Raw genomic sequence first — 27,426 nt, 5'->3', positions numbered from 1 at the left:
AGGAGTGGTCAGAACGAATTAGGTTAAATGCGAAGTGCTATGTTCTTGAAAGAAAATTTCGAAAAAGTAGTTACGAAACGCGTTAGCAACACTGCCAGGGCTGTCATGTGTAATGTCATTATATATTACTTTCTGTAAAGGTGGACTGTGTGGTGATCGATTTAATAAATGGTTCAGAAGCTGCTATTATTTCTTATAACTGTTTGTGCAATTAAATAATTGAGTTTCGTAATATTTTTCTTAGCTGTTTTTAGCAGGCATGGAATAGTGTTCGAATACCTCTTATAGCGCGAAGCTAAAGCAGCGTTAAATGGTTGCCTTTTAACTTTTCTGTAAAGCTTATCTTTCTTCCTGATAGTTTTTAGCAATCGCTGCGATAACCAAGGATTTGGGGGATATTTGTATCTTTTTTTTACATTTTATTGTTGTTGTACACTCGTGCACGGCTTTGAGAAAAAGAGAAGAAAACTTGTTGAAGGCCTGATCTGCATCACATAACAATGTAACGCTAGACCAATCAGTTGTAGTTATCGAATTAAGGAATGATTCCTGGTCAAATATGGAAGTAACATGAGTAAGTGTTCTCAAGGGCTTGACCACGTTGAATGCAAGAAATGTGGGATAGTGATCAGTAATGTTGACTCCTATTACTCCAGCATAGAGAGAAGGCGAGAAATTACAAAGTGCATGATCCAGCAATGAAGCACCACCAAGAAGAGGACATCTAGTGGGAGATGATATGAGAGATTCCAAACCATAGCCACTGAAACAATCAGAATATTCTGTGTATGTGGTATTTTCGATATTAAGCAAGTTAATCTTGATGTCTCCAATTAAGAGAACGGGCTTGTTTTCTGATGATAACTTATGCAAAATGGTGTCCAGGCCAGAAATGAAATCCCTCACGTTCGAGGAAGGAGAGAGGTAAATGCATCCCAGGATAACGTTGTTATTATTATGAAATAGAATGAACTAATTGAATTCATACGGATTTACAAGGTATGACGTCAAAAGAAAGATCTTGTCGGCAGGTGTAGGGTAGATCAGAGGCAATAAAGATTGCTGAGCTCCCATAAGGATGCGCACGCTTTTATAGGATGCGCATGCTTTTCTGCCGTCTTGTCTAGATTTTCACCTAACTCAGCTCATTACAAAGCCCACGCGGTCCGCAGGTGCCACGGCTAATATTCTTGACCTGATTCTAACTAATAATCCCGATGCTTTTTCTAAAATATTTCATCTTAATGGCCTTTCTGACCATGACATCATTACCGGGTGCATCGACCACCGTATGCTTGACAGTAAAACTACCTCCAAGCTGATCAGGTGTTATAACAGAGCTAATTTTGACCAGATGAATCTCGAATTAACCACTTTTTCTGGGCGGTTCTTAGCTGAAAGTCCTTTCCGTTCCCTTGAACAGAACTGGACCCTGTTCAAAACAACCCGCATTAACCTCATTACAAGATTTATACCGGTTATCTCAATTAAGTGCAGTAAAAGAGTGCCTTGGTTCAATGAGCGGCTGCGAAGAGCCAATAAAAAGAAAAAGCGTTTGTATAGGCAGGCAGTTGCTAACAACCTATTAACTACATGGGAAACCTATAGAAAAAGCGACAAGGATTACCAAAGAATGCTGAAAGCCACCCGGCGCCAGTTTTACAGTGACGTCTTACCCACTATGCTATCTAACAATCCCCGAAGATTTTGGAGCGTAATTAACCCACATTCACGTCCTGATTCATCCTTAACAAATTCAAATGGTGATCAGCTGGACGATGCCTATTCTGCTCAACTCTTAAACAACGCTTTTTCGTCTGTTTTCACTCATGAAGTCATTACCTCTTCTCTAGCTCTCAGTTCGCTTCATGATTATTCAATGCCCTCTATAGTCATAAGTGATGATGGTATTCTTTATTTACTAAATAACCTTAAAGATACTACAAGCACGGACCCGCTTGGCTTTAACTACAAAATACTTAAAAATATATCTCAGAGTAGTTTTCAAGTCCTATCTGCACTTTTTTCTCAGTCTTTATCATCTGGCTCCATCCCTCATGACTGGCGGGTAGCTAAAGGAGTGCCAATTTTCAAATCTGGCGTCCGCTCTGATCCCCTAAACTATAGACCCATTTCATTGACATGCACCTTCTCAAAGCTCCTTGAACATGTCATCCACACCCAGATCATTAATTATCTTGAAGATCACAACATCATATTTAAATATCAGCACGGTTTTCGCAATGGATTCTCTTGCGACACGTACTATGCTTTCTGGATTTACTAACGACTTATTTACTTTAATAGACGCCGAGATTCAAGTCGACGCTTTGTTTCTCGATTTTTCTAAGGCATTTGATCGGGTCCCCCACCATAGATTGCTACTCAAGTTATCGCATCTCAATATTAACCCTCAGGTTTTAGCATGGATTAAAGACTTCCTCTCATCTCGCGTTCAGTTCACCACTGTTAATGGTTCTAACTCTTCAATGGCTCATGTCACATCTGGTGTACCCCAGGGGAGCGTGCTTGGTTCCCTGCTCTTTCTAATATTTATTAATGATTTACCTAACTGTGTATCTTCCAAAATTAGACTGTTCGCTGATGACTATGTTGTGTACAGAGCCATTAAAAGTGAAACGGACCACCAATATTTACAAACTGATCTCGATTCAATTAACACTTGGTGTTCATCGTGGCAAATGATCCTAAACCACTCTAAGACAAAGCTCGTCTCCTTTACAAGAAACTCTTGCCGCATCCCAACCAAATACACTATTAATGACGTAACAGTTGAGGCAGCTTCTACTTCCAAATATTTAACTGTTCGCCTACTGTCTGACTTAACCTGGAACTATCACATTGATCTGATTCTAGCAGCTGCTAACCGTTCTCTTGGCTTATTAAAACGTAACCTTCGACATGCTCCTGCGCCTGTGCGTAAACTTGCTTATATCACCCTAATCACACCTAAAATCGAATACGCTTCAGCCATATGGGACACGGATGAAGCCTACATCATAGATAACATCGAATCCCTGCAAAACCGTGCTGCTCGTTTCATTTTTTCAGATTACTCACGTTTCACTAGCGTCACGGCGTTAAAAGCTCGTGCTGGTCTTGTTAACCTCTCCCATCGTCGCAAACTTGCTCGCTTAACTCTTTTTCACAAAATTTACCATCATCCGTTGCTTCATGACGATTTCTTTCAATCACCATCGGCCTTCTTTCCCCGCCGTGACCATCCTTTCAAGATCAAACGCATCATTTGCCGCACTTCATCATTTGCGAAATCATTCATACCCAAAACCATTATTGAGTGGAACCAGCTGCCTGTTACAATCGCAACTGAAATAAACACATCGAAATTTCAAGAACTTCTAAAAAATGAATGTGATAGGTAGCTTTTCTTCTAGTTCTGTTCCGTTTACAGCAATGTTTGATTTTTCTTTTTTTGTGTGTGTGTGTCTGTGTTCTGTTTATTATGTTGCGTTTTCTCATTATGGTTCATTGATTGTTGCTGTGCTGCCACATTTTATTCTTGTTGCCTATTCCTTCTCTAGATTGCCATACAATTTTTGTCACCCCCTATGTAATACCCTCGTTGTGAGGGCCTTTAGGGGTTTCTTGAAATAAATAAATAAATAACTACCTGATGAACGGTGACAGTACTCAGCTTCGTACGATGACAGGCCGAAAAGGTACCTGTCGTACGTGCAGAGCCAAGTTTCAGAGACGCAACCAATATCGAAGGAATGAGCAAGTCAACTTATAAAGTTGAATATATTATCTGAATTGTGGAGGCTTCGTGCGTTAAAATGAACCAAGGAACGATTACTTTCAGTTAGCATGTGCTTCGCCTCTTCAGGAGATAGCAGGGCCATGATGAAAGGATGGAAGTGGGAAAAAAAGTGCTAGGAACAAAAAATGAACACAGAATGCAGTGGCTAAGCAAATATGCTTAGGTCCCTTTCTTTGACAATACAATATATCCTGCTTTCAAAACTACATATATATATATACATACATATATACACTTGCTTGTAGCAGTACTGCAGACTACAGTTTCATCGATGAGTTTGACGTATGCCTTCTTGTGTTAATTCATTAAGGGTGAGCGAGTTCATCTTGTCATACTTGTTCCTATAGTAATTCTACTCATTTTAACCCCCTGCCAAGTCATCTCTATGTTTATGCCGGCTTGTAAAAAAAGTTAAAAAAATACGTACTATGAGCTTTGGTGGCCCTTCACATCATTAAGGCGTTCCACCGGCATTCTTTTCAGCAGCGGTGGCAAGTGAGATCGGTCTATTAGAGAAACGAAGACCTCGTAGAAATTGTTGCAGAACTATTTTCGAGGCGGGCAAATATTTCGGCGCCGCGCCAGAGCTCTACAAGTCTTTTCCCGCATACATTGTTTAAACCTTGGAGTTGCTATAGCATACTTAGAAATTAAATTCGGGTGTGTTCGTTGCCAAAACCACGATATCTTTATGATGCACACCGTAATGGGGCATTTCGGATTACTTTTGACCACCTGAGTTTTTTTTTTTTTTAACGTGCACCGAATGCACGGCACACTGGCATTTTTTTTTTTTTTTGCATATTGCTTGCATCGAAATGCGGGCGCCGCGGCCGGGATCTGATCCCGCGACCTCATGCTTAGCAGTGCAACGCCGTATACCCACTAAGCCACCACGGCAATAACAGCGTCCGTATCGCATTGTGGCAGGCTACGGTATGCTTTCAGACCGCGGGACTCACCGTAGTCGAGGGCGACGAGCCAGTAGCTCTGGAAACGCGTGGGCGTCACCTGGTCCGCCTGGCTGTGCGGTGGAGACGGCAGCACGACCAAGACCAGAGCGCACACGGCGTTGAACAGCGCAGAGTGCTACGACAGTGCCAAGCTGAGCTGATTCTGGGAGTGCCGCTCAGCGGGAGAGAAAGAAAGATGTCCGGATCAGTTAATTCTGATTCAATGGAGCAAAATCGACTAAGGCCACGCTGCGCTAATCACAAGACAATAAAAACCAACGTTAGGGCAGTAAAAGCTGTGTTAGTTTATAGTTGATGTAAATAACCAGTTTCATCTAAAAAGTTGAACAACTCGGTGAATGGCACTAGCGGGTCGTGTCCTAATAGTAAGGTGGGGTTAAAGGTATATGCGAGTTATCTAGTTAGTGTAAAAGCTTGCGTCTCTGAGTTTCAGTATGTGGACATGTCATAATAGTGTGCATTACTGTTAGTGGTTCATGGCACTTCTCGCAAGTTGGTGGGTTTTCTTTTCGAAGTAGAAAATCGTGTATTAGATGTGTGTGCCCAATTCGAAGTCGACATAAGATTACCTCATAGAACCGCTCTTGGTGAGTGCATGATTTCAACTCTCCAAACAGGGGTTTAGTCACATTTAACTTGTTATTTATGCACGAGTTCCATTCCTGTTGCCATTTTGATGCAAGGGCCTTATGATTCGCTTGGATACTGTCTTTGTATGGAAGTGTTGTGTGTTATGTTTTTGTGCGCTGCCATGGACGCACATCTATTTGCTGCTTCATTCCCTGGTATCCCAACATGGCTTGGGACCCATCAGAATCGTATGGTTCTTCCGTATTTGTTATAAAACACCATGTTTAAGATGTCACCAAGGTTCGCAGGCGGAGTTTAAATTTAAACCTTTCAGTGAACAATACCAGGAATCTGGGACATCGCCGAACAGCGCCTCTAGCGGCCACCTCTAAAAACATGCGCATTTTCTATGGGAGAGCGTCGTTTTTCCCAAATAACTAATCATAGAAGCCATCTTTCAAAATATTACCGTGGAAATAGGCTCTAGGAGCTTAGCCCGACATCTCATGCAAGCAGTACCATTACTTACGACAGAAAACCCGTTCCAAATTGCGGGCGAAGTTCGAAGTATGGGAGTCTATGGAAAAGGCCAAATTTTGGAGGCTTTTTTGGCCAGTAAAAAGCAATTTGCGATGAGCCTATTGCATCGATCGACGTTTTATTGGGGATTTATCAACTTCAATGACTCGGCTTTCAGCTAGTTGCAGCAGCAACTCTTGAAATGGCAAAAAAGTCGTTCCAAAATCGCAGTTTTCATAACAACGTCACAGAATTTATTGTGGTACGTATATAAACCTAGTTTTTGCCTCCAGGGCATGTCAAACCGATAGCCGAGCGTTCTGCGCGACCACCGATTAGGATCGCTGATACCACGATTGGCAGTTCGCTGGTTCGAAGCCAGCGGCACCGCTATTTTTTTTTATCACTTTGTCGCTGCTTAGTTTGGCCGTTCCCCGCCAGATGGCATATTCCGAAACGCAGGTCATTTAGTTGCGGTTCTTGTTTCGTTTCTTTCTACTGTACCAACGTCTTCCTAAAAAAAAAAATTGCTCGCTGGTTTCGCGAACATGCGAACGTACGTGCTTCCAAACTTCTTTTGCACTTTAGGTGTAATGTATTTTAGACAATAAACCCAACTTTGTGTTTTCAAAGTTGATTTCTTTCTTAAGGCAAACATTTATGAAGACATTACAAAGAAATATTTTTGCCTATTCAGCTCTGTCATGGAAAGGCGTGTTTGTGCGACTTTTGTTCAGACTGAAACGTACCACAAAAATAAGTAGCTTCCCGTGAGTGCAATTAAAAGACGCAGAAGTAGAAAACTTGGCTGCAGCCCCAGACGTAGTATTCTTAGAAATGAATACAGAAGCTATTTGATTGAGTATATTTGCATTATATCAAAGCAGAATTTTTTCGTACCGGATCTTCGGTGCAAATGAATTCTTTCCGAATTATTTAACAAGCTTTTTTTGCTTAGTACAAACCAATACCTCGAAACATAAACATTCTATCCTCAATATGCAGCGCACGTGTCTTACCATTTGAACCATTCCCATATACCTTCACGAAATTCCCGAAATACTAAAGGTCTTCATATCCTTTTACCACGACGTACGCAGAGGAGTATTGGAAATAATGCGAAAAGACACCGGGGCGTGTTAATGTAGTTTGTCGTGTAAAAATAGAGAACTATTCCAATCACAGACCACACCCTTTTTGAGTTATGCCCACAAAGCGTTGCAAGAAGACATTTTTTTCGGCTAGAATCAACAAATTTACTATGGCATTCTGCTGTTCTGTTCTTAACTAACTCTATTACTGAATCAGATCGCAGCACCATGATATAATTACTGGTAAAATTGTTCAGTAATTCTGTAAGAATTTTCTCCTAGGCTAAATTTAACGTGTTTGGGCAATTGAAGAAACATGAGAAAGGACCGTGAGGCTTGCAGAAATGTTCCCTTATTAGAATCGTTTATCACCCATATCGGTACGGTGGTATTGTCATGATCACTCCAGCGTCCACGGACACCATTTATCACTTTACTGCCTGTAAAAAAAATACAAAGGTGTCGTTCTTTGTGCGTGAGTAGCACAATCGCAGCTGATCCTTTCATATGGGCCCACTAAGCTACACCTTCCCTTTTCTGCCATGGTGCCACAAGAGATGTCAATTTCACCCTTGAATTTCTCCCTTTCACTTTGCTAGAAAGTATAGGGACGTACACAAGACGAACAGGCGAAGTTTTGAAGTAGTCCTAAGATTTTAGTAAAATTTCATAGGCAACGTTATTATCCTTTATTTGTTTAAATATTTATTACACCTGATTGGTGATAATAATGACGTGCTACATAATAGTTCAGTTCTTCTACTTAATAAGTCATGTCTGAGTCTGCTGTCCTGAAAATTAACCAGATGTAAGCACTGCATGACGTTGGCTGGAAGGCCATTCATTAAAAAAAATTGTGTGCAGAATAAAGAAAATGCAGGTGTTCAATCGCACAGTCGCCGCCAAAAGTTTACGCGGCCGAGGTTCTGCGAATAAGTTCATTTTCAACGCAGCTACCCCGCAGCCAGTAAAACTATGCAAAACTTTTGTTTTGTTTTCTCTAGACCAGTATACGTTGTAAATCCGAATACTACGACGCGTGACTAAGGCGTAGAAATATAAATATTTTTTCACCTTCCGGGATACGAAAGCTTGTGATGCTGACTATACGTTCTGAAGGCGAGGTTGCTTTTTAGCTTATTCGTGATGACAAGCGCCGAGCTCTTGGCGATGGGATATTGGAGCGTAGAATTGTAGAACTTGTGCAAGCTCAGGCTACTTCACGACGCAAACCTAGCGATAGAAGCTCAGAAGGAGGAATAAACATTTATTGTAGAGCCAGCACTTTATGATGGCCGGGCCTAAGCCTCCCATGACAATACCAGGAATTAGGGACATTTCGTACAGTTTCCTTTTTTCGCCACCGCGTGGCGTATCGACCTTAAAGAATTCGAAATTCCCGCTATGACGTATGCTATGACGCACAACTAAAGAAAGCGCAATAAAAAGAAACACCCTGAAGCTGTGGCTTCACCTCGGTGCTTGGAAACAAGCGCGCTTGTGTATCAGCGTTATCTCAAAGAGGGCCAGCTACTTGCTCTACTGACAATGAATCGACGGTTTTGCTTGACACTTCGCCAGAAAGCTCGTCCGCATTCTGGAGAGATGTCTGATCGAGATAACGGCTCCCGCGAAGCTTCCGATGAATATATATTTTTTTTTTCCTTGAGCAGACTTTTTTTTTGTACACCACTGTGGCCACGGTCTTGCGTATACGTCTGGGTTGTGTTTCATGGGTTTCCTATAAAACTGGCGTGATCTATTGTTTAAGAGGAAGCTTTAGCTCGGGCCTATCTTCGATGCCGGATTATCAAATACATGTAAAATGCAGGAATGCTTTCATGAGAAAACCGCTGAACCGATTTGAATGAAATGTGTTGCATTTAAGAGGGAAAGGTAGATTGCAGAGACTGCAGCAAATAGAATTTTCGTTTAGATAGTGTAATGTTTTCAAAGAATTGCAGGATGTTCGTAAATTTCAAAAAAATAGAAGCATGAAGTTTACAAATCCGAAACTCAGCCATTAAAAACAAATATGGCATTTCTATAAACTGCACCCGTTGGAGCATCAAAAGCGAACAATTTTTTTGCTTTAACTTAAAACTTACGTGAATTTGTTATAATGTTTGGAAGCGTTTTGCAAATGCAACATTCACAACATAGTGGTATATTTCAGGATGGTGTATGATATATGATTGCTATCCGCTTTCGATGTATTATTAGGTGCAGTTTACAGAATTCCGATATCATTTTTAGCTGCTGAGCTACATAGCTCTATACGCCAAGTTTTCTTTTTCGAAATTTGGCAATTCTTTATATTTTGACGTAAGAAAGGTAGACCAGCCTATAATAAAATATCCCTTTCGGCAATCACTAAACTTCAACTTTTTTTTCTAAATTCAACATAACTCATCAAATTTGGTGCATTGGTTGCTCTGAGAAACTATTTCCGATTTCCCATGTATTTCGATAGGAGCCCCCAAGCTCAATGTTCCCCCTAAGTTCGAGCTTGAATAATATATTTGTTGGCAAGATACGTTTGTAAACATGTGATCGTGGCCTAATGAGCAAGAGCACTGGCGTACTGAGCTCAACGGCAGAGGATATGTTTGCAAAGCGTCTTGGGAAGGAATAGGAGAAAAGAAAGGGAACAGGCTGGTATGTTATTCAGAAGCGTGTCTGGTTGGCTAAAAATTACTAAATGCGTTGGTCGTCATACCACCTTCCGTTCCATCAGCATAATTTCTATTTCATTCCGCTAGTATTGTGCTATTATTGTCAATCAATCGAGATTAGAACACCGGTGTCATGGCATTGTATTCCGTCGCAATTCTTTATCGCCGTCACTTCAGAATCCTCTCATCGTCGTCATGCCGTCGTCCTTATATGCCTTCGTCGTTCTATCGACATCATTCCTACCTCGTAATTCCATCGTCGTCACTGAATGCGCTGTCGGCCTGCGGTCCTTGTTCTACTATCGTGAGGTAACATTGGCGAGCGATGGTCATAACAAATCGGTTCAATCAGGGAGACAGTGTATGGCCGCATATAGCCAAATCACTTGAAAATGAGGAGAAACACTACGGATTCTAAACAAAGATGTCTTAGCTAACACGGTGTGTCGCTTCTTGTTCGCTAGATTGTGTAAATGCTAATCGCATTAACTTCGATAATCAATTTAACATGGGTTCTGCAGAAATTCTTTCGTCTTCGCGACACTAACGAACTCTTGTCCACATTGTTCCCAGCCTATTAACACCTCGAATTCCTAGAGGTGATCTTGCTCAGACATGTGACGGACGACCCGAAGTTTGATGGAGGTAGCGGTACGATTTCGACAGCGGCGCCGCCTATCGACCAGTAGAAACACATTTGGGTGGGTGGGAATAGCGGCGAAAGGCACACTTCATGAGTTGCTAGACATCACAGATTTGAATCAACCTGACAAAGAGTTAGAAATATATATGCATTGCAGTCGCGCTAAAGAAATTGAAAAACTATTGGATTTGTGCGAGACTCGCTGCAAAAACATCCATTAGACTGTCTCAGGTATCCGAGCTATCCTTAACGGGAATCAATGAGATGAGTTTCGATAGAGCTCGTTACATTTTTCAAGAGCGGAAGACGTGCCTACAGGCAGAGTCGACGGCAATATTTTGTTGCTGCACAAAAATATCTAGATTTTCGGCATGATAATTTTAACGGAAAAACAAAAATTAAATAGGTTTTCAAGAAGTACTTAGAGTACATTGATAAAATTGTAGCAAACAAATTCTGAAAAGTTAATTTGCAACTTTTTTGTGTCCTAAGGCAAAGGGCAACTTACTACTGGTTTCCATTAATTTTCTTCGTTATATTTTCAAGCGAGTTGAATATTCTGCCGTAGGTTATATCACAATTAGCCCAACTAATTAAACTGAGACTTTCAAGTGTATATTGTTCTTGGACAAATGCTTTAAGACTACGCGTATGCTGCGAAATTTCTCAACATTGGGGAGGGGAATATGAAAAACAAAATAGAAATGCAAAGCACTATATTGCCTCGTAAATTTTTATTTTGAATGCTATTTCCACTCGTTAAGTGGCGCGACCCTCGTGTTCGCAGCCTTGTATATGTTTTTGTGGCACTAGGTCTGCGAATTTACGTGAATAAGCAAGCAGATCATACTTTAATCTGGCGGAGAAAAAAAAAACAAGGAAAGCCTACGTTGTAGATGCACTGTACTGAAACACAATTAGACACAGTCTAAATTTGCATATATTTCTAAACAAGGGTGCCTAAATTGTCGATTGAAAAATTGACATTATTATAATGAAGCCGAATAAAGCAATAAAGATGGCATGTTCCGCGTGAAAATATGATGAGCGTTAGCCTTGTGGGTGAACAATTTATGTTTAATGAAAAAAAAGCTTCTAGTTGCCGTGTATTATCGTATTTCTGAAAACCAGTAACCAGCGTATCTAAATTTACATTCGCGCCAAAATTAGTGGCTCGAGTTCTATCACTGTAGGTACAACCGAATGACTATATGAGATTAAAAAGTGAGGTTAAATGGCGGGCGGCGGCGTGTATGGTAGTGTTCACCTATGCCTTCGCTATAGTATGTTGCCGCACACTTTAAAGCACGAGCATGGTGATCAACCGATGTGCTTTTTTACAACTTCATCCCTAAATGTAAGCCGGGGTTCTCCCACTCCCGGTGGTTGTTGCCAGCCTGATCCCTCCCTATTTTCCTAACTGTCCATTGCATGGTTTGTTTTCATACCAAATGTTCACATAATAATCTGTGGGTATTCGGCTAGTAATGAAATGTTTATGTCTCTCACAGTTAAATTATCAAGTAACCATAAAGAAGGGATGCAGGGCAAAAACTTGCTATGATGCAGCTTGAAGACCGCCCGGCGGCCATTGATCACATGACAGTATCTTCACAATAGTCGAGAACGCGAGCTAGCTTCGTAAAGGCAAAAGGGCTAATGGGTGGAACAGAGCCGGGCCGGCCAAAGAATGGTACTTTCGGGCTCGGGCCAGGCCCGGACCTGAAAAACCGGCCCGTGCAGTGCTCTACTTCAGATAGTCTGATCAGCAGATTCCCATACTGTCATGTAGTAGTGACGCTGAAGTAAACAGTCGTAAAACTGTGTATGACGAAACTGATTCTTTATTGGGCGAACATGTACCCACAAAAGCAAGCTACACTCAAAGCACAACGAAAGCGGTGAACACAGTCGGCGATCGTCGAAATCTGATCAGCGGCGAAACGCGTCGGCTTTTATACATGAGTCATCGAAGGCCCCAGAATAACCCCGGGTACCCGCATCTCTTCCAGAAAGATCTAGATAATTCGCGTCTCTCATATAATCAGATTACATGAGCGCCGGTGACGAAAGACAACGGATAGAAGCATCGATAACGTTCGAGAAACTTCCCATACGTACATGCAGGCGCGTCCTCTGCCTAGCGATAACGTTTAACATTTTTAGCCGGTGAAAAGCGGTCAGCGGTGAAAGATAAACCTATATACGTGTCAATACCCTCCCCTTAAAAAGCATCGTCCCGATGATACAAACAAGAAAGCGAAAACAAAACCACGCGTACAGAGAGAGAAAAAAAAGTTTCAGTTGCGCCCGAAAGGCGAAGCATCAATTGCGATAGCAAATTAGTAGAGAGCTATTCGGAGTAGGGATAGTAGTTTTATCGGCTGCATAAACTTGGACACATCCGCTTACTAACTGAATTAACAAGCGTGGTGTCAGCGCGCACAAGCAAACATGTATAGATCACACTGAATGACCGCATACAACGACTGTCAAAACGTTGGCAGCAATCGCAGCCGCCGCAGCGGGCAAGGTTCGTGGGGTCTATCGCTTCAAAGGAAACTGAGCGACGGATGCACAGCGCATACAAAGGTCAGAGCCGTGTGGAGATAGGAGACCGTGCGGGCGACGGCCACAGCCGGGCAAAGTATGGACAGAGTTGTTGGCAGAGTAGAAGCTGCGCCCCCCCCCCCCTCCCTCCCCGCGCTGCCTTACCGCTTTGTTGCTTTCGCGTGGGAGATAGAGTGGCAAGTTCTCCTTACGCCCGATTGCAAGATACGCCTTTGGTGCCGGAGCACAGCGTCGCCCGGCCTCCCTCCCTCCCATACCCCCGCGGCCTTTCGCGCGACGGTCGCGTTTGCTTTCGGCCGTGCGTTCACTCTCCGTGATAGCGCGCGCGTCCCCCCCCCCCTCGCGCTTTCGCTCGCGCATACGGCGCGCGGCGACGATTTTATCGCTCTTGGAATCTATACGGAACCTCACGGCGACGGTGACGCCGACAGCAGAAATCCGGTTTAAGTGTCCATATAATTGCTATCGCAATAAAACAACAACAAACAATAACAAAGTAACAAAGTACCGAAGTTCGTCAGCGGGCGTAGAAAGGGCTAAGACGCACCACGTGGATGACTTCACGCGTAGAGTTTCTCACTATATTACCTAGAGGGAAAACTGGCGCTGCTGCGCTGTGGTATCCATGGGAATGCCGGTATATTGTGACTTCAGATTGGCATCGTTCTTGGAGAGCCAGAACGCCTTGAAGACGCGCCTGGCTAGCACCGTTCCGTCTGTCACAATGATTCATTTCCTGCTAAAACAGCGCGTAAAAAACTGCTTTAGCTTTATTATTACACAAAAACATGTTTTCTTTAATTTTGACGACATACTATTCAATGCAGAATTCTATGGAACGTAATAAGTATCAGCTGGCCGCTAAAGTTGGAGGGCAGACGATAAGATTCTCGCTCGCTTTGGAACAACTTGTCGTCTGTTCTTGCTTTTCTTCGCTTGATGCTGCATTGCAGGTGAGTAAACTTTATTGAGAGATGTATTATGGGTGAATGAAAGCCTTTTATGTAGATTTTATTTTAAGAATGCGTTATTTGTGTAGCCATATAGACACGTTTTAGACGGAGCCTCGTACAACACCAGCCAACACAAGCCTCGCAGACAAATATCCCGTCATTCCCATGAGGGCACGGCGCCCTTTAAGAAAATCGCATAGACGGTGGCGCCAGTTTACTCTCTAGGTGTTATAGTGAGAAACTCTATGACTTCACGTCGTGCCCGGCGCCGCTGTGATTAGGAAATGCCGTCTGGCACAACCTCACAGTCCAGTGTGCCAATACGTCGGATGATCTTATATGGTCCGAAATAGCGACGTAACAGTTTCTCGCTAAGTCCTCGTCGGCGTATCGGAGTCCAGACCTAAACACGGTCGCCGGGCTGGTACTCGATGTAGCGTCGTCGAAGATTGTAGTGTCGGCTGTCGGTCCTCTGCTGGTTCTTGATGTGCAGGCGGGCGAGCTGTCGGCCTTCTTCGGAACGCTGCAAATAGCTGGCAACGTCGAGATATTCTTCGTCGGTGACTTTCGGTAGCATGGCATCAAGCGTCGTTGCCGGGTTCCTTCCGTAGACCAGGTTGAATGGCGCCACGTGCGTCGTTTCTTGCACGGCCGTGTTGTATGCGAAGGTCACGTGCGGAAGGATGGCATCCCACGTCTTGTGTTCGACGTCGACGTACATTGCCAGCATGTCGCCGATGGTCTGATTTAGGTGCTCGGTGAGGCCATTCGTCTACGGGTGGTAGGCGGTGGTTCGGCGATGGCTTGTGTGGCTGTATCGCAGGATGCCTTGAGTTAGTTCTGCCGTAAAGGCTGTACCTCTGTCGTTGACGAGGACTTCTGCGGCGCCGTGACGCAGGAGGGTGTTCTCAACGAAAAATCGGGCTACCTCGGCGGCACTGCCTTTGGGCAAGGCTTTTGTTTCGGCGTAGCGCGTGAGGTAGTCCGTAGCTACGACGATCCATTTATTCCCGGACGTCGACGTCGGGAAAGGCCCCAGTATGACCATCCCGATCATCTGGAACAGTCGGCGAGGTAGCTCCATCGGCTGTAGAAGTCCGGCTGGCCTTGTAGGCGGTGTTTTGCGTCGCTGAGAGTCTCGGCATGTCCTTACGTAATGGGCGACGTCGGCAGAGAGGCGAAGTCAGTAGTATTTTTCTTTGATCCTCGCGAGCGTGCGGGAAAAACCGAGGTGTCCAGCCGTTGGGTCGTCATGGAGAGCTTGCAGAAACTCTGGACGCAATGCTGAGGGTACCACGAGGAGGTAGTTGGCTCGAACAGTCGAGAGTTCGTCTTTAAGAGAATGTCGTTTTGCAAGAAAAACGACGCCAATCCTCGCCTGAACACCTTGGGCACAATGACGGTCTTGCCTTCCAGGCAGTCTACAAGGCTCATTAGTTCCGGGTCAGCTCGCTGTTGTTGGGTCCCAAGAAAGTGTCGTCATCCTGGTCGTCCTGTGGCGGCGGTTCAACGTGGGCGCAAAACATGCAGTCGGCGTCAGAGTGCTTTCGCCCGGACTTGTAAACGACGGTGATGTCGAATGCTTGAAGTGTCAGACTCCATTGTGTGAGGCGACCTGAAGGATCCTTCCAGTTAGCTAGCCAACCCAAGGCGTGGTGGTCGCTGACAACATTGAAGGGCCTGCCATAGAGGTAGGGACGAAACTTTGATGTAGCCCAGATGATGGCGAGGCATTCCTTTGCGGTTGTGGAATAATTTGTTTCCGCCTTCGACAGCGACCGGCTAGCGTAACTTACAACCCTTTCTAGTCCGTCAGTCCTCTGCACAAGCACAGCGCTGAGTCCTACACTGATTGCGTCGGTGTGCACTTCGGTATCGGCTTTTTCGTCGAAATGTGCAAGTATTGGCGGCGATTGCAGGCGTCGCTTCAGTTCTTCAAATGCTTCGACTTGCGGCGTCTCCCACTTGAACTCGACGTCGGCCTTCGTGAGGTACGTCAGTGGCTCAGCGATCCGTGAAAAGTCCTTCACGAAGCGCCTGTAATAGGCGCGCAGTCCAAGAAATCTACGGACTGCCTTCTTGTCGGCGGGCGGAGGAAAGTCAGCGATGGCCGCAGTTTTCTGTGGGTCAGGGCAAACTCCAGACTTGTTGATGACGTGGCCCAAAAACAAGAACTCCTCGTATGCGAAGCGGCACTTTTCTGGCTTTAACGTGAGTCCGGAGGTCTTGATAACTTGAAGAACTTTTGAAGGCGCCGGAGGTGTTCCTCGAAGCTTGAGGCAAACGACGTCGTCCAAATAGACAAGGCAAGTCTGCCACTTCAAGCCTGCCAGTACATTATCCATGACGCGTTGGAAAGTCGCAGGTGCCCAGCAAAGACCAAACGACATGACCTTGAACTCGAACAGTCCGTCTGGTGTTATAAAGGCAGTCTTCTCCCGGTCCCTCTCGTCGACTTCGACTTGCCAGTAGCCGGTGTTGAGGTCCATTGACAAAAAGTACTTTGCGTTGTAGAGTCGATCCAAGGCGTCGTCAATACGTGGGAGAGGGTATACGTCCTTCTTCGTGATTTTATTGAGGCGACGATAATCGACGCAGAAACGTAGTGTTCCATCCTTCTTCTTTACTAACACCACGGGGAACGCCCACGGACTCTTGGATGGCTGGATGATGTCGTCGCGTAGCATTTCGTCGACTTGTTGCCTTATGGCCTCGCGTTCGCGCGCCCAAACTCGGTAGGGGCTCTGACCAAGTGGGCGGACATATTCGTAGGTTATGATGCGGTGCTTGGCGACAGAGGTTTGTCGAACTTTTGACGACGACGAGAAGCAGTTCTTGTATTGCAGGAGCAAAGCTTTTAGCTATTCTTTCTTATGATTGGGAAGGTTCTGATTGACGTCGAAAGTTGGTTCAGGTACTACAGTCATCGTTGCAGGTGCACCAGAATCCGTGAAGGCGAAAGCAGTGCTGGATTGTACTCTTTCGTCGATGTAGGCGACCGTGGTGCCTTTGTTAATGTGCTTGTATTCGTGGCTGAAGCTCGTAGGCATCACTCTTGCTTTGCCTTCATGTAGCTCACCTATGCCTTTAGCGACGCAAATTTCATGGTCGTGCAGTAAGTGATGATCGCCCTCGATGACACCCTCCATGTCTGTAGGAACTTCGGTACCGACGGAAATCATTACGCTGGAGCGAGGCGGAACGGTGACTTGTTCTTCTAGCACATTCAAGGCAGGGTAACTGGTGTTTGTATCCGGTGGTGTAGCGTTGTGCGTTGAAAGCGTTATCGACTTGGACCTTAAGTCTATGACTGCACCGTGTTGGTTTAGAAAGTCCATGCCTAGGATAACATCCCTGGAGCCGTGCTGCAGGACTACGAAGCTCGCCGGGTAAGTGCGGTTGTTTACCGTGACTCGCGCTGTGCAGATTCCAGCCGGCGTTATTAGGTGGCCTCTCGCTGTCCGGATATCTGGTCCTTGCCAGGCCGTTTTCACCTTCTTCAACATGGCGGCGAACTCGCCACTGCAGACGGAATAGTCGGCTTCAGTGTCGACGAGAGCGGTGACGTTGTGACCATCGAATAGCACGTTTAGATCCGTAGACCATCGTCTGGCGTTACGGTTAAGTCGTGGCGTCGAATCACGGCTGCGTCGGCTTGCTGCGCTGCTGCTACGTCGTGTTGGTAGGTCTACTTTCGGCGGCGAAGTGTTGTCGTCAAGGCTTTTGCCAGGCGCTATGCTGATACCTCGTCATGATGGTTCGCGAATTTAGTTCGGCGGCGGCGGTGTATCTTCAGCATTGCGTCGTACAGCAACCGCACCTCCATCGGTTGCTGCCTTTAGTTTCCCGGGTAAGGGCTAGGAGATCGGCCAAGGGTTGGGCCGGCATACAGCCCTTACCCGGCCCAACCCGGGGCGAGATGTAGCGGCCTGGTGACGGTGATCGTGAGGGTCGTCGTGATTGCCACTGGGCTCTGGCGAGGTAGTCGGCGATGTCACGTGACCGCTCGCCAAGCTGTGGACGTGGCACGCTGACGGCGAACCCTTGCAGGCCCACAAAATCAAGCTACACTCGAAGCACGACGAAAGCGGCGAACACAGACGGCGATCGCTGAAATCTGATCAGCGGCGAAACGCGTCGGCTTTTATACATGAGTCATCGAAGGTCCCAGAATAATCCGTGGTACCCGCGTGTCTTCCAGAAAGTTCTAGATAATTCGCGTTGCTCATACAATCAGATGACATGAGCGTCGGTGACGAGAAACAACGGATAGAAGCATCGATAACCTTCCAGAAACTTCTGATACCTGCAGGCGCGTCCTGTGCCTAGCGATTACGTTTAACATTTGTTAGCCGGTGAAAAGTGGTCACCGGTGAAAGATAAACATGTATACGTGTCAATATGATTATGAAAGATTGAGTAAAACAATTTAAGACGTAACCTGCTTGCCTGTTCAATCAAAATGATCCAGTCAAGTTATTTTTTCCTCTTACACTTAGAAAGTGGTTGTATATCCCCTGGTCGAACAGTGTCGCGACGAATTGGACTTTTTCTAGAGCATTAATATGCAAAAAATTTATTGTTGGGCTTTACGTGCCAAAACCACAATCTGATTATGATGCACGCCGTTGTGGGGGACTCCGGATTACTTTAGTCCACCTGGGGTTCTTTAACGTTCACCCAATGCTGCATTGATATGCACATCAGAAACCGCATTCAACACGGGGCATGCCTACACGAACATTGGCAAAATTTGTTTTTTACGCTGCTCTTTTACGTTAATACTTATGTGTTTTAAACTTTGTTGCAAGTGAAGGGCATGCCCGGCATTTCTAACTACGGTATTGAGATGTGATGACCAAGAGCCATCCTCTGACAGCATAAGACCTAAATATTTCACAGTAGAATAATTTTATTATTTCAACTGTCCACTTAACAAGTACTTATATCTGATTTTGTAACATTTTTGTAGTGAAAATAATGTCTACATAATTATTTATGTTTAGGGCCATGCTATTAGTGACACAACATTTTTATACGCGCTTCAAGTCGGCCGCCAATAAAAACAATGACTCATTAGATGCCCTTGCACACAGTACACAATCATCCACAAATGTTGTATCCCGGTTCACTAATATCACACATATTGCTAATAAAAAACCTTGCACTCGGCCGCGCAACGCTTGAAACAGCGAAGCTGTGTGATCGTAGCCCAGCATTTTCCGGAAGTGCGCGCGAACTTTTCATCTTACTACTCATGTAGACGATAATTTCTTTTCGCGCGTCTCGGACTTACGGCCGACACTGCGCGTTGCACAGCGCAGCTTGCAACACCGACACCGCGTTCCAGGAGACCCGCTCCGTGAATGCGTCGCTCTCTCTCTCTCTCTCGCTCTCATAGCACGCAAAACCTCTTGACCTCGCAGAGCACGAGCGTACAAACGCGCCAGCTGTGGAGGAATACGACGACGCTCGAACGCAATCATATGGTTAGCATAAATGCATGTTCTGGCAGCGTGGCTGTATAGCCTAGTGGTTCCGACGCTCGCTTTGGGACCGGAGGTACGCGGCCTCGAAACCCACCTCTGCAAGAAAGTTTATTAATTTCTTTTTGGTAGTTTCTTGATACGCACCACAAATTACGGCTGGCTTAAACAGCTTGGCTGTTAAAAAAAAGAAATTCGGCAGAGACATTTCAAACTGCTTACGTGTGGCTATGCGAAAGCGATATATTCCCTTTGGTGCAGTTTTGTACGGAAGGGCGTTCCAGGAACTAGTTCCTTTTGGGAGGAACGGAAGAATGACACCATTCCTTTAAGGCTCGGTGGAAGTGTAACGGTAACTCGTTATTTTTACAAAGGGACGGCAGAGGGAACGGCGTTCCTTCTGTAAACGTTCCACGGCACTAAACAGGCGCACCGACGCACGCACGTATGCAGCACATCATGCAAGGCGCAAAGAACTACCGCTTGTCTGTCACGTGACTATGGTGCATTTTTTTCGCGAGTTCTGCATTATATTTTTTTAATGACTAGGCTTCAAGATTGGCACGTGACGCTCCCTTCTGTAGTTTCTTTCCGCCATGGCGGCCTGTCGGACACTAACATCGAGATGTAACTCTTATCCAGTTCAAACAAGGGTCTTTACTAAATTAAGAACATCTATTCTGGACATTTCTTTTTCCGCTCATAGTGCAATATTGGATCAGCATTCATTAAACGCCTAAGTATTGTTCCGTTCGATGCGGTTCCTTCTGCAGGCATTCAATTATATCCTCCTGAGACCCCTTGTACAATACATTGCACATTGCCTTCCACTTTTTTTTTTCGAAATTCACTCGGAAGTGATTACGCAAAATATTCAGTCTGGGTGTGAAGAACGGTGCATGTGTAACTACTGTGAAGAAGTGGTTTACTCATATTCTTGTCATCCGCTTTCGAGAAATTTGACAATAAATTGGTCTAGACCTCTGTGTCGTCCCACACGGCCGAAAGACTTCGAGGCGTATTTCGAAGTTACCGAGATTTCGTGAAAATACCGGACGCGGCAGCAATATGGCAATGTACTACACGTAGTTCCATCTTCATCTCAGCGTTTAAACAATGAAATGCAGTTTTTACCACAGCTTACATGAGGAGATGATGGAGATAGTCATTTTTTTCACGTACATGGAGGCGGAGCTTTTGGCATCTTTCCGTGGTATTATAGCGCCCACCGACGCCGCAACGCGGGGCCCTTTGGTCGGCGCACTCAGCCGGTGCCTTAGAGCCGGCTGTCAAAGAAGTGAAAAAATTAAGAAGCACAGCGCGTGCTCGAGGCGCAAGCTCGGCACGCCCAGTGTCATTCTAGAAGCTAGCCACGCTGGTCGTCGCAGCCGCCGCTCGGCTCACCACCTTCGCCATTTTGAGTAGGGACGACGGCACGGCTCGTACGGCCGCTGTCACGTCATCCTACAGTGGTGCTACACTAGTGAAATTTTAAAAATTGTTTTATTGCGATAGCAATTATATGGACACTTCTACCGGATTTCTGCCGTCGCCGTCGCCGTCGTCGTCGCCGTCACCATCGCCGTGAGGTTCCCTATAGATAAAAGCTTCGCCGCGCGCCGTATGCCCGAGCGGAAGCGTGTGGGGACGCGCGTTATCACGGAGAATGAACGCACTCAATCACCCACGCGCAAGCAAGGAAGCGGGAAGCCAGCGCCGGAGGGAGCGCGGGGGCGGGGGGGGGGGGCGCACTTCTACTCTGCCAACAACCACGCTCGTCGCTCGTCCGTACCGTCTCTTATCTCCACACGGCTCTGACCTTTATGCGCCGTGCATTCGCCGCTCAGTTTCCGTTGAAGCGATAGACCGCACGTACCTTCGCCCACTGCGGCGTATGGGCTCGCTGCCAGCGTTTTGACAGTCGTTGTCTGCAGTCATTCAGTGTGATCTATTCATGTTTGTTTGTGCGCGCTCACACCACGCTTGTTCATTCAGTTAGTAATAGTCGGGCCACATTTTCCAACGCACGCTACACATGCAATGCTGCCCGGATCGGCAGGGCAGCACTACAGGTGTGTCCCTTCGCACGCGCTGCCCACGGGAAGCGCTTCTCATCAACACCACCGTTTCACACGCGCCTTCTCGTGGTCATCGAGTCTCTCTTCATGTCGGTCTACTTACGCCGCAGCACACCTGCTAACTTAATCAGCTCATGTTTACTACAATTCATATTGCTACCAAAGCCGCTCACCTTACTTCGTATGACATTGCTGTGTTGTTATCGCATTCATTGCTTCTCCCTTAGGGCGAAACTGTGACATTTTTTTCAAGTTCATGACATAACAGTAGGCAATAAAAACAATCGTGAAGAGCGATTATGTCCCGTTGTTGTGTCCGGGTCTCAGGAGGCTATTGGTGCATGCGAGTAACTTTCTATTTGCAGATCTGAAGCTCAGTATCCTGACTGCGCATTTGAAGACCGAAGTGGAAAGTGCCGTATGTGTTGCACTTGTAATAGACGAGCACCAAAGTGGCAGTTAAACATGTCTGGAGTATGACCGGTGCTACTTGAAAAAAATTCGTCTAGGAGCGTTGCTTTGGATTCTTTTTATCTCCAGATAATGTACCGCCGGCAATATTCAAATTCTTATAATATACTTAGTTTGATGTGAGATTTAAATTTCACACTTTATTTCGTCGCAAGATTATCCGACACCACATTTTAATTTCGAAAAATCAAAGGTAACGTTAATGTAACGACACGTTACAATGTTAGAAATATAACTGGAACGCTTTCCATTCGCCTTAAAGTATCTTGTAACGGGAACTCGTTACAAGATTGGGAAGGAACGAGGAACGAGCTTTCGTTCCTGTTTTAGAGGAACGTGTACAACGCTGCTTTGGTGAAATGTTTTTTCCGCACGTTCCGCCTCCGTGCAAGTTCACCCCTGAGTTCTAACGGCTCTTCGGCGAGGCCAAATGAAAACGCGCTAAACGTCTGAACGCACTCGCTTGCCCACCAGTTCGTAACTCGAAGGAGCGCTCCGCGGCGTTCAATTGGACATAAATACAAGGGGTCAGGCAAAGAGACACCCGAAAGGCGAATCACCAATGGCGATAGCAACTTAGTAGAGAGCTATACGGAGTAAGGATAGTAGTTTTATCAGCTGTATAATCTTGGAGATGCTGCAGCACCCGCAACGCGCAGAGCTGTTGTCGACGCCGTCGCCGTTTTGCCCGCGTTCGCACCGAACGCGCGCGGCGTTGGTGACTGTTGCCAGGGCCTCTGGGGGCGGCTCGGAGGTTTTCAACGAGATCAGAACGGTAAACTCGTCGAGCAGCGTCGGAAGTCTTTACCACCTTCTCGCCTCGCAACGTTTTTATATAAATACACATTTGGTGCCACAGCTAAAGGGTCTAGTTTGCAGCGGAGAAGTGGAGAGGGTGTGGAGCTTGGCCTTCTTTTTAGGCCGCGCGGCTATAGTGCCTAGAATATACTTACTATATTCTAGGCACTATAGCGCGGCAACACAGGCTGTCGCGTGGAGGGCATCTTGCTCCTTAAATCGCTCGTCAATTTGGCGAGCAAATTCGTCTAGATGGAGGTTGGAGAATTGTTGGGTGAAGGCTTGGATGGCGGTCTGCACCACGGCCTGAATTTTGGCCTCCACGTGTTGTTCGAATTGTGGGGTTAGGGCCGGGGTTGCCGCGGCCGATGTTGGTGTGGCCGAGGAGGTAGTGGGAGTTGCAGCCCTCTTCTTGGCCGGCTGTTCGCGAGTAGGAGGAGAAGGTAGTAGGGGAGGGAGTTTATGAGCGGCCGAGCTCATTGTCGCCGGGGTAGGGGTGAGGACCTGCAGGAAGGCATGCAGCTGCGACTGAAGGCGTTGGTTCGTTTGTGGAGGGAGGCGAGCTGTGCGCGGACATGCAACATTTTCTAGAGGGGGTTGGCGGAGTCCTGGCAGACTACGTCTGCCCAGCTCACCTCACTGGTGTGGCGGCCGGGTTCCTGTGCAAGTGGTTTTTGGGGGACTGGAACTGGGGGTTGCCTGAGTCCGGTCCAGGAGTGGGATCAGGCCATAGGCTTGGTACGGTTGGAGGGCTGTTTCAGGAGATGGCTACGGTTTCAGGCTGTTTCAGATGTAGCACCTATATAGTACAGAGGAGTAGTAGATGTGCTTGGGCACCCAGTCTTGTTCGAAAAGTCTTGTTCGAGGTAGTGGTGTCGGCGTTGTGGGTCGGGAGTGTTGATGAGGACGACGTGTTGGAGGGTGTTGATGATTACGGTGTCTGGCTTGGCCCCTTGGTGTCCGAGGCGGGCTGCTTGCAGAATCCCATCGCGAAGCGCAACGCCGTTCACGCTCCGAAGGTTGAGGCCGCCACGGGGACGGAGGATGATTTTATAATCGTTGATGGGTAGCTTGGGGTGGCGTAGGGCAGAGAGTTGGGGTGGCCGGGGCCGGCTCCTCGCCAGAGCTTGAGGCGTAGATGGCTGCATACATTTTCGGCAGCAACGGAATTCGGAGTAGCGGTGGAGCGGGAGTTGCGAGTCGAGCTAGGATGAGTTGGCTAGGATGAGTTTATCCGGTCGTAGGGGACAAAGTCGGGTCTCCTCCGCGCCCCGCAGGCCCGGTTTCGATTCCCGCCCAGATCAAAATTTACCTATTTTTCTTTTCAAAGGGATTAGTTTACTTTGTTTACATGAACCTGCCTGCTAAATTTGTCATCAATTCGAGCATTTTTTACACGTTTTTACTCTTTGCCGTCGGCCATTTTTGGTAGCGTCATTCGGTCACGCCGCCGACTACAACTACGGGTTTTCGCGTAATGGGGCATATAATGCTTTCGCATTAAAAAAATAAAAAGGAATCGGCCCCAAAACGGAGCCTTGCGGCACACCAGACGTAGCAGCAACATCATCTGAGCAACTCCCATTCAAAACAACTCTTCGACTTATACCTGTGTCACACGGGTACATTTGGAAGGCCTTCCAGTCGACGGCCTTCGAAACGCCACAACTCTATCGACTCGAAGGAGTTGTCGCGCTGCTACACGGCACTTTTGAAAAGCCGTTGAGTGATTCAGGCGTTTCTCGCAAAATTGTGTGGCGCTGCGGATCTTTATTTTCGTTTTCATGTAACCAAAAGTTAAAGAACATTAAAACCACTTAAAAACGCTATAATTTATTTTATGTTGCGAAATGGCGGCGATATGACGGAATCCGGCAACACATGGAGTAGAGGGAGAGTGTACTAGACAACATGGAGGAAGGAATGAACACAAGCACGTCGCTGTTGTCGAGAGTATGTGCAGTTCGCACATATGAAGTGGCGAAAATAGTTTATTGAATAATTAATAACACTCATGTATAGTATTTTTAGAGCATTTTGGTTGGATTTGTTTTTTATAACCGTAAGTACGAGCACACTGTGTACGAGACGGCATGTTCGCGCTGTTTCCGCTTCCGTTGCTCAAAGGCCATCCAGATTTCAATAGAGTTGTAGGGTGCTCCGTTGACTCGATAGACTATTGACTCGGCGGCCTTCGAAACCGCACGTGTAGCAGCTCGAACTTGACCTTTGAGTCAACTGACTATCGGTTGGAAGGCCTTCCAAACGCCCGTGTGACACGGGTATTATTACTTACTTAACAACACGGAGTTACAGCCTGTATATTCATAAAAGTAGTCACGTGTTCATAGTACCGCTAATCTTACCTGGTCAACCTATTACCGCTAATCTTACCTGGCATATCGAGATTAGTAACACTGCGGATCGAACGTTGGGTTATTGGCTCCTGTACACTTATAATGCCACCATCCTCTGTCATGTTTCTATAGAAAACACTAATAGGAACAAAATTTGAGTATACATCCAATGTGTGAAATTCCATTGTATTTATTACTTCATTAGAACTCAAATTTACTCCACTCGTTTTATATGTTCAACTTATGATCGAATAGCTACTCTAACCCCAAATAAAGCTAAAGTTGAATTTGTAACCCGTAAACTGATACAGTCGAACCCGGATATATCGAATCTGAAGGGGATCACAAGAAGTTCGTTGTATAGGTAATTCGGTATATAAAATAATAGGCCCTCAGGTAAGCGGTGGCTTACCGGTTAGGGCATCTGAGAGCCGCTAACTTACTGCACGCAACATGGGGGAAAAAAGCAAGTACACTTTATTTACCCGCAAAAAAAAAAAAAATGCTGGTTCACTTTCAACTTCATTGAAACGTCCAAGCTGATTCTTTCTTTACACTTGTAGCGGCCATCGCTTGCGGAAAATAAACTCGTGAATAGGCACTCAACCCACACTACGACGCCTCCAAAATCGGATAGAAGGAATGTTGACGTCCGAGGTAGCATGAGGGCTAGCTGAACAGCCTGACGGGGCTCAACTGACTGCACTATCTCTTCTCCACCTCCAGGTGCCAGAATACCTCAAAATGTACAAAGGAGTGCACTATGAGGTCTTCTGCGTGGCGCCGCGTTCGATATATCTAATGTGCTGGTGAACGAGCGTTCTTTATACGCGTGCACCAGCCCGATACATTTGCATGGAATTTTCAATGGGATTTTACAGCTGTTCGATATACAGAATAATTCGTTATAAGTTGGCTTGATATATCCGCCTACGACTGTATCTCTGTCACCATATATATGGCATCGTATTGCTCAGCTGTACAAAATACGTATCAGATTTAGTCACATTAACTTCCTCCAGCTCTTTCTGGCCTCACACAGCCCTTGAATGGTATCGCCTCCCCAAAGAAATCATAAAGAGTACAAATAAACGCAAGTTTCATGCAACATCAACTACCGTACGTTGTGTAATCCGAATTTGTTAATTACTTACTATGTTGCTTTTAAATTCTTTGTAAGGTCAGGTAATATGGTATAATTGTAAAGCTGCCTTCGTCGTGCGCACTGAACTTTTTTCCACGTACCACCAGCTAAAATTATATGAGTAGAAACTTACTTTTTAATCATTGCATTATTTGTTTAGCCTGCTCAACCCACTTCCTTCCGTAATGCCTTCGACTGCTGACGGTGCAAATAAATAAATTATTAAACTGTAAAAAATATTTCTTGGATGAGAGGTGGTCACCTCCGGCAATGTTTCATCATCATCATCATACTATATTTATGTCCATGGCAGGACGAACGCCTCGCCCAGCGATCTCCAGTGACCCCTATCCGGCGATGTATAAAATATGCGCATAATTTAAAGCTACATAGTTTAACACTACGTAGCTAAACTCACTTATTCTTCTGAAATAACTAGTCAGTTGTTCCTCTTAGCCGCTTATTTCGTCTGTGCATGAAAGTCTCTCGTTTTATATGCTCAAATGACAACCTAATTAACACGCTTTTGAAACTTATATCGCTTTGGTAAATAAGTTGCTATGTGTTTTTGGACTCACGCGCTAAAGTAAAAAAATGTACATTGCTTTTAAATGCAGTGAATGAAATTGCTGCGAAAAGACAAAGCCGTGTAATACATTTGAGCTTTTCATTACATGCCTATAGCCACGAAGTTTATGCAACCAAATGATTGTGTATTATTACATTCTCAAATTCCTACGGCATTTCCCCTATGTGGAGAAGCTAGTTTAACTTTTAAATGATTCACAATTCGACTTTGTTATGTTTCGACCATATATTTGATGGATATTAATGTGCATGACCAATAGGAACATATGTTGGAGGCAAAAATTCTTAGCAAATTTCGCAAAATAATCTGTGTTTACCAACTGAACAGCATATTTCTACCCTGGAACAGATAGGAAATTGAAATGAATCACATGCATAAAAGTTTGCAGTGCGAGTATTATGAAGTACAGTTTCAGTTTTATTTCTTTCAATTTATGATATATGATAGTTGATATGATGAATTTAATTTCCTGTTTTATGTTTAGGCTACTGACACTGCACAAACTATATTTTTTGTCATAACAGGGAATACAGGCCCAGAGTGCGGCTCATAAACACATCGGGATAATAAGGTCCAAAATTAAAAAAGATGGCTGACTAATGGAGTAGCACTCGAGGAATAAGGATTATAAACAGGGATAAGGTGCCTCAGAAAGGCTGGCCAACGTTTCGATAGGAGGACCTATCTTCGTCAAAGCGGCCTCGT

The 27,426-nt window shown here is 45.5% G+C and overlaps 1 protein-coding gene across 1 annotated transcript in view; it reads right to left on the bottom strand.

Moving 5' to 3' along the window:
• Positions 1–27,426, bottom strand: part of LOC119439367 (uncharacterized) — a 68,825-nt gene that overhangs the window by 3,160 nt on the left and 38,239 nt on the right. Inside the window, 1 exon segment of the mRNA XM_049660809.1 lies at positions 4,765–4,891. Coding sequence (XP_049516766.1) covers positions 4,765–4,891 — 127 coding nt within the window.

Source organism: Dermacentor silvarum, chromosome 1, assembly GCF_013339745.2.
Source record: "Dermacentor silvarum isolate Dsil-2018 chromosome 1, BIME_Dsil_1.4, whole genome shotgun sequence".
In the NCBI taxonomy this organism is placed as follows: Eukaryota; Metazoa; Arthropoda; class Arachnida; order Ixodida; family Ixodidae; genus Dermacentor; species Dermacentor silvarum.
The sequence above is the reverse complement of the archived record's forward strand: the minus strand, read 5'-3'. Positions and strand labels throughout refer to the sequence as shown.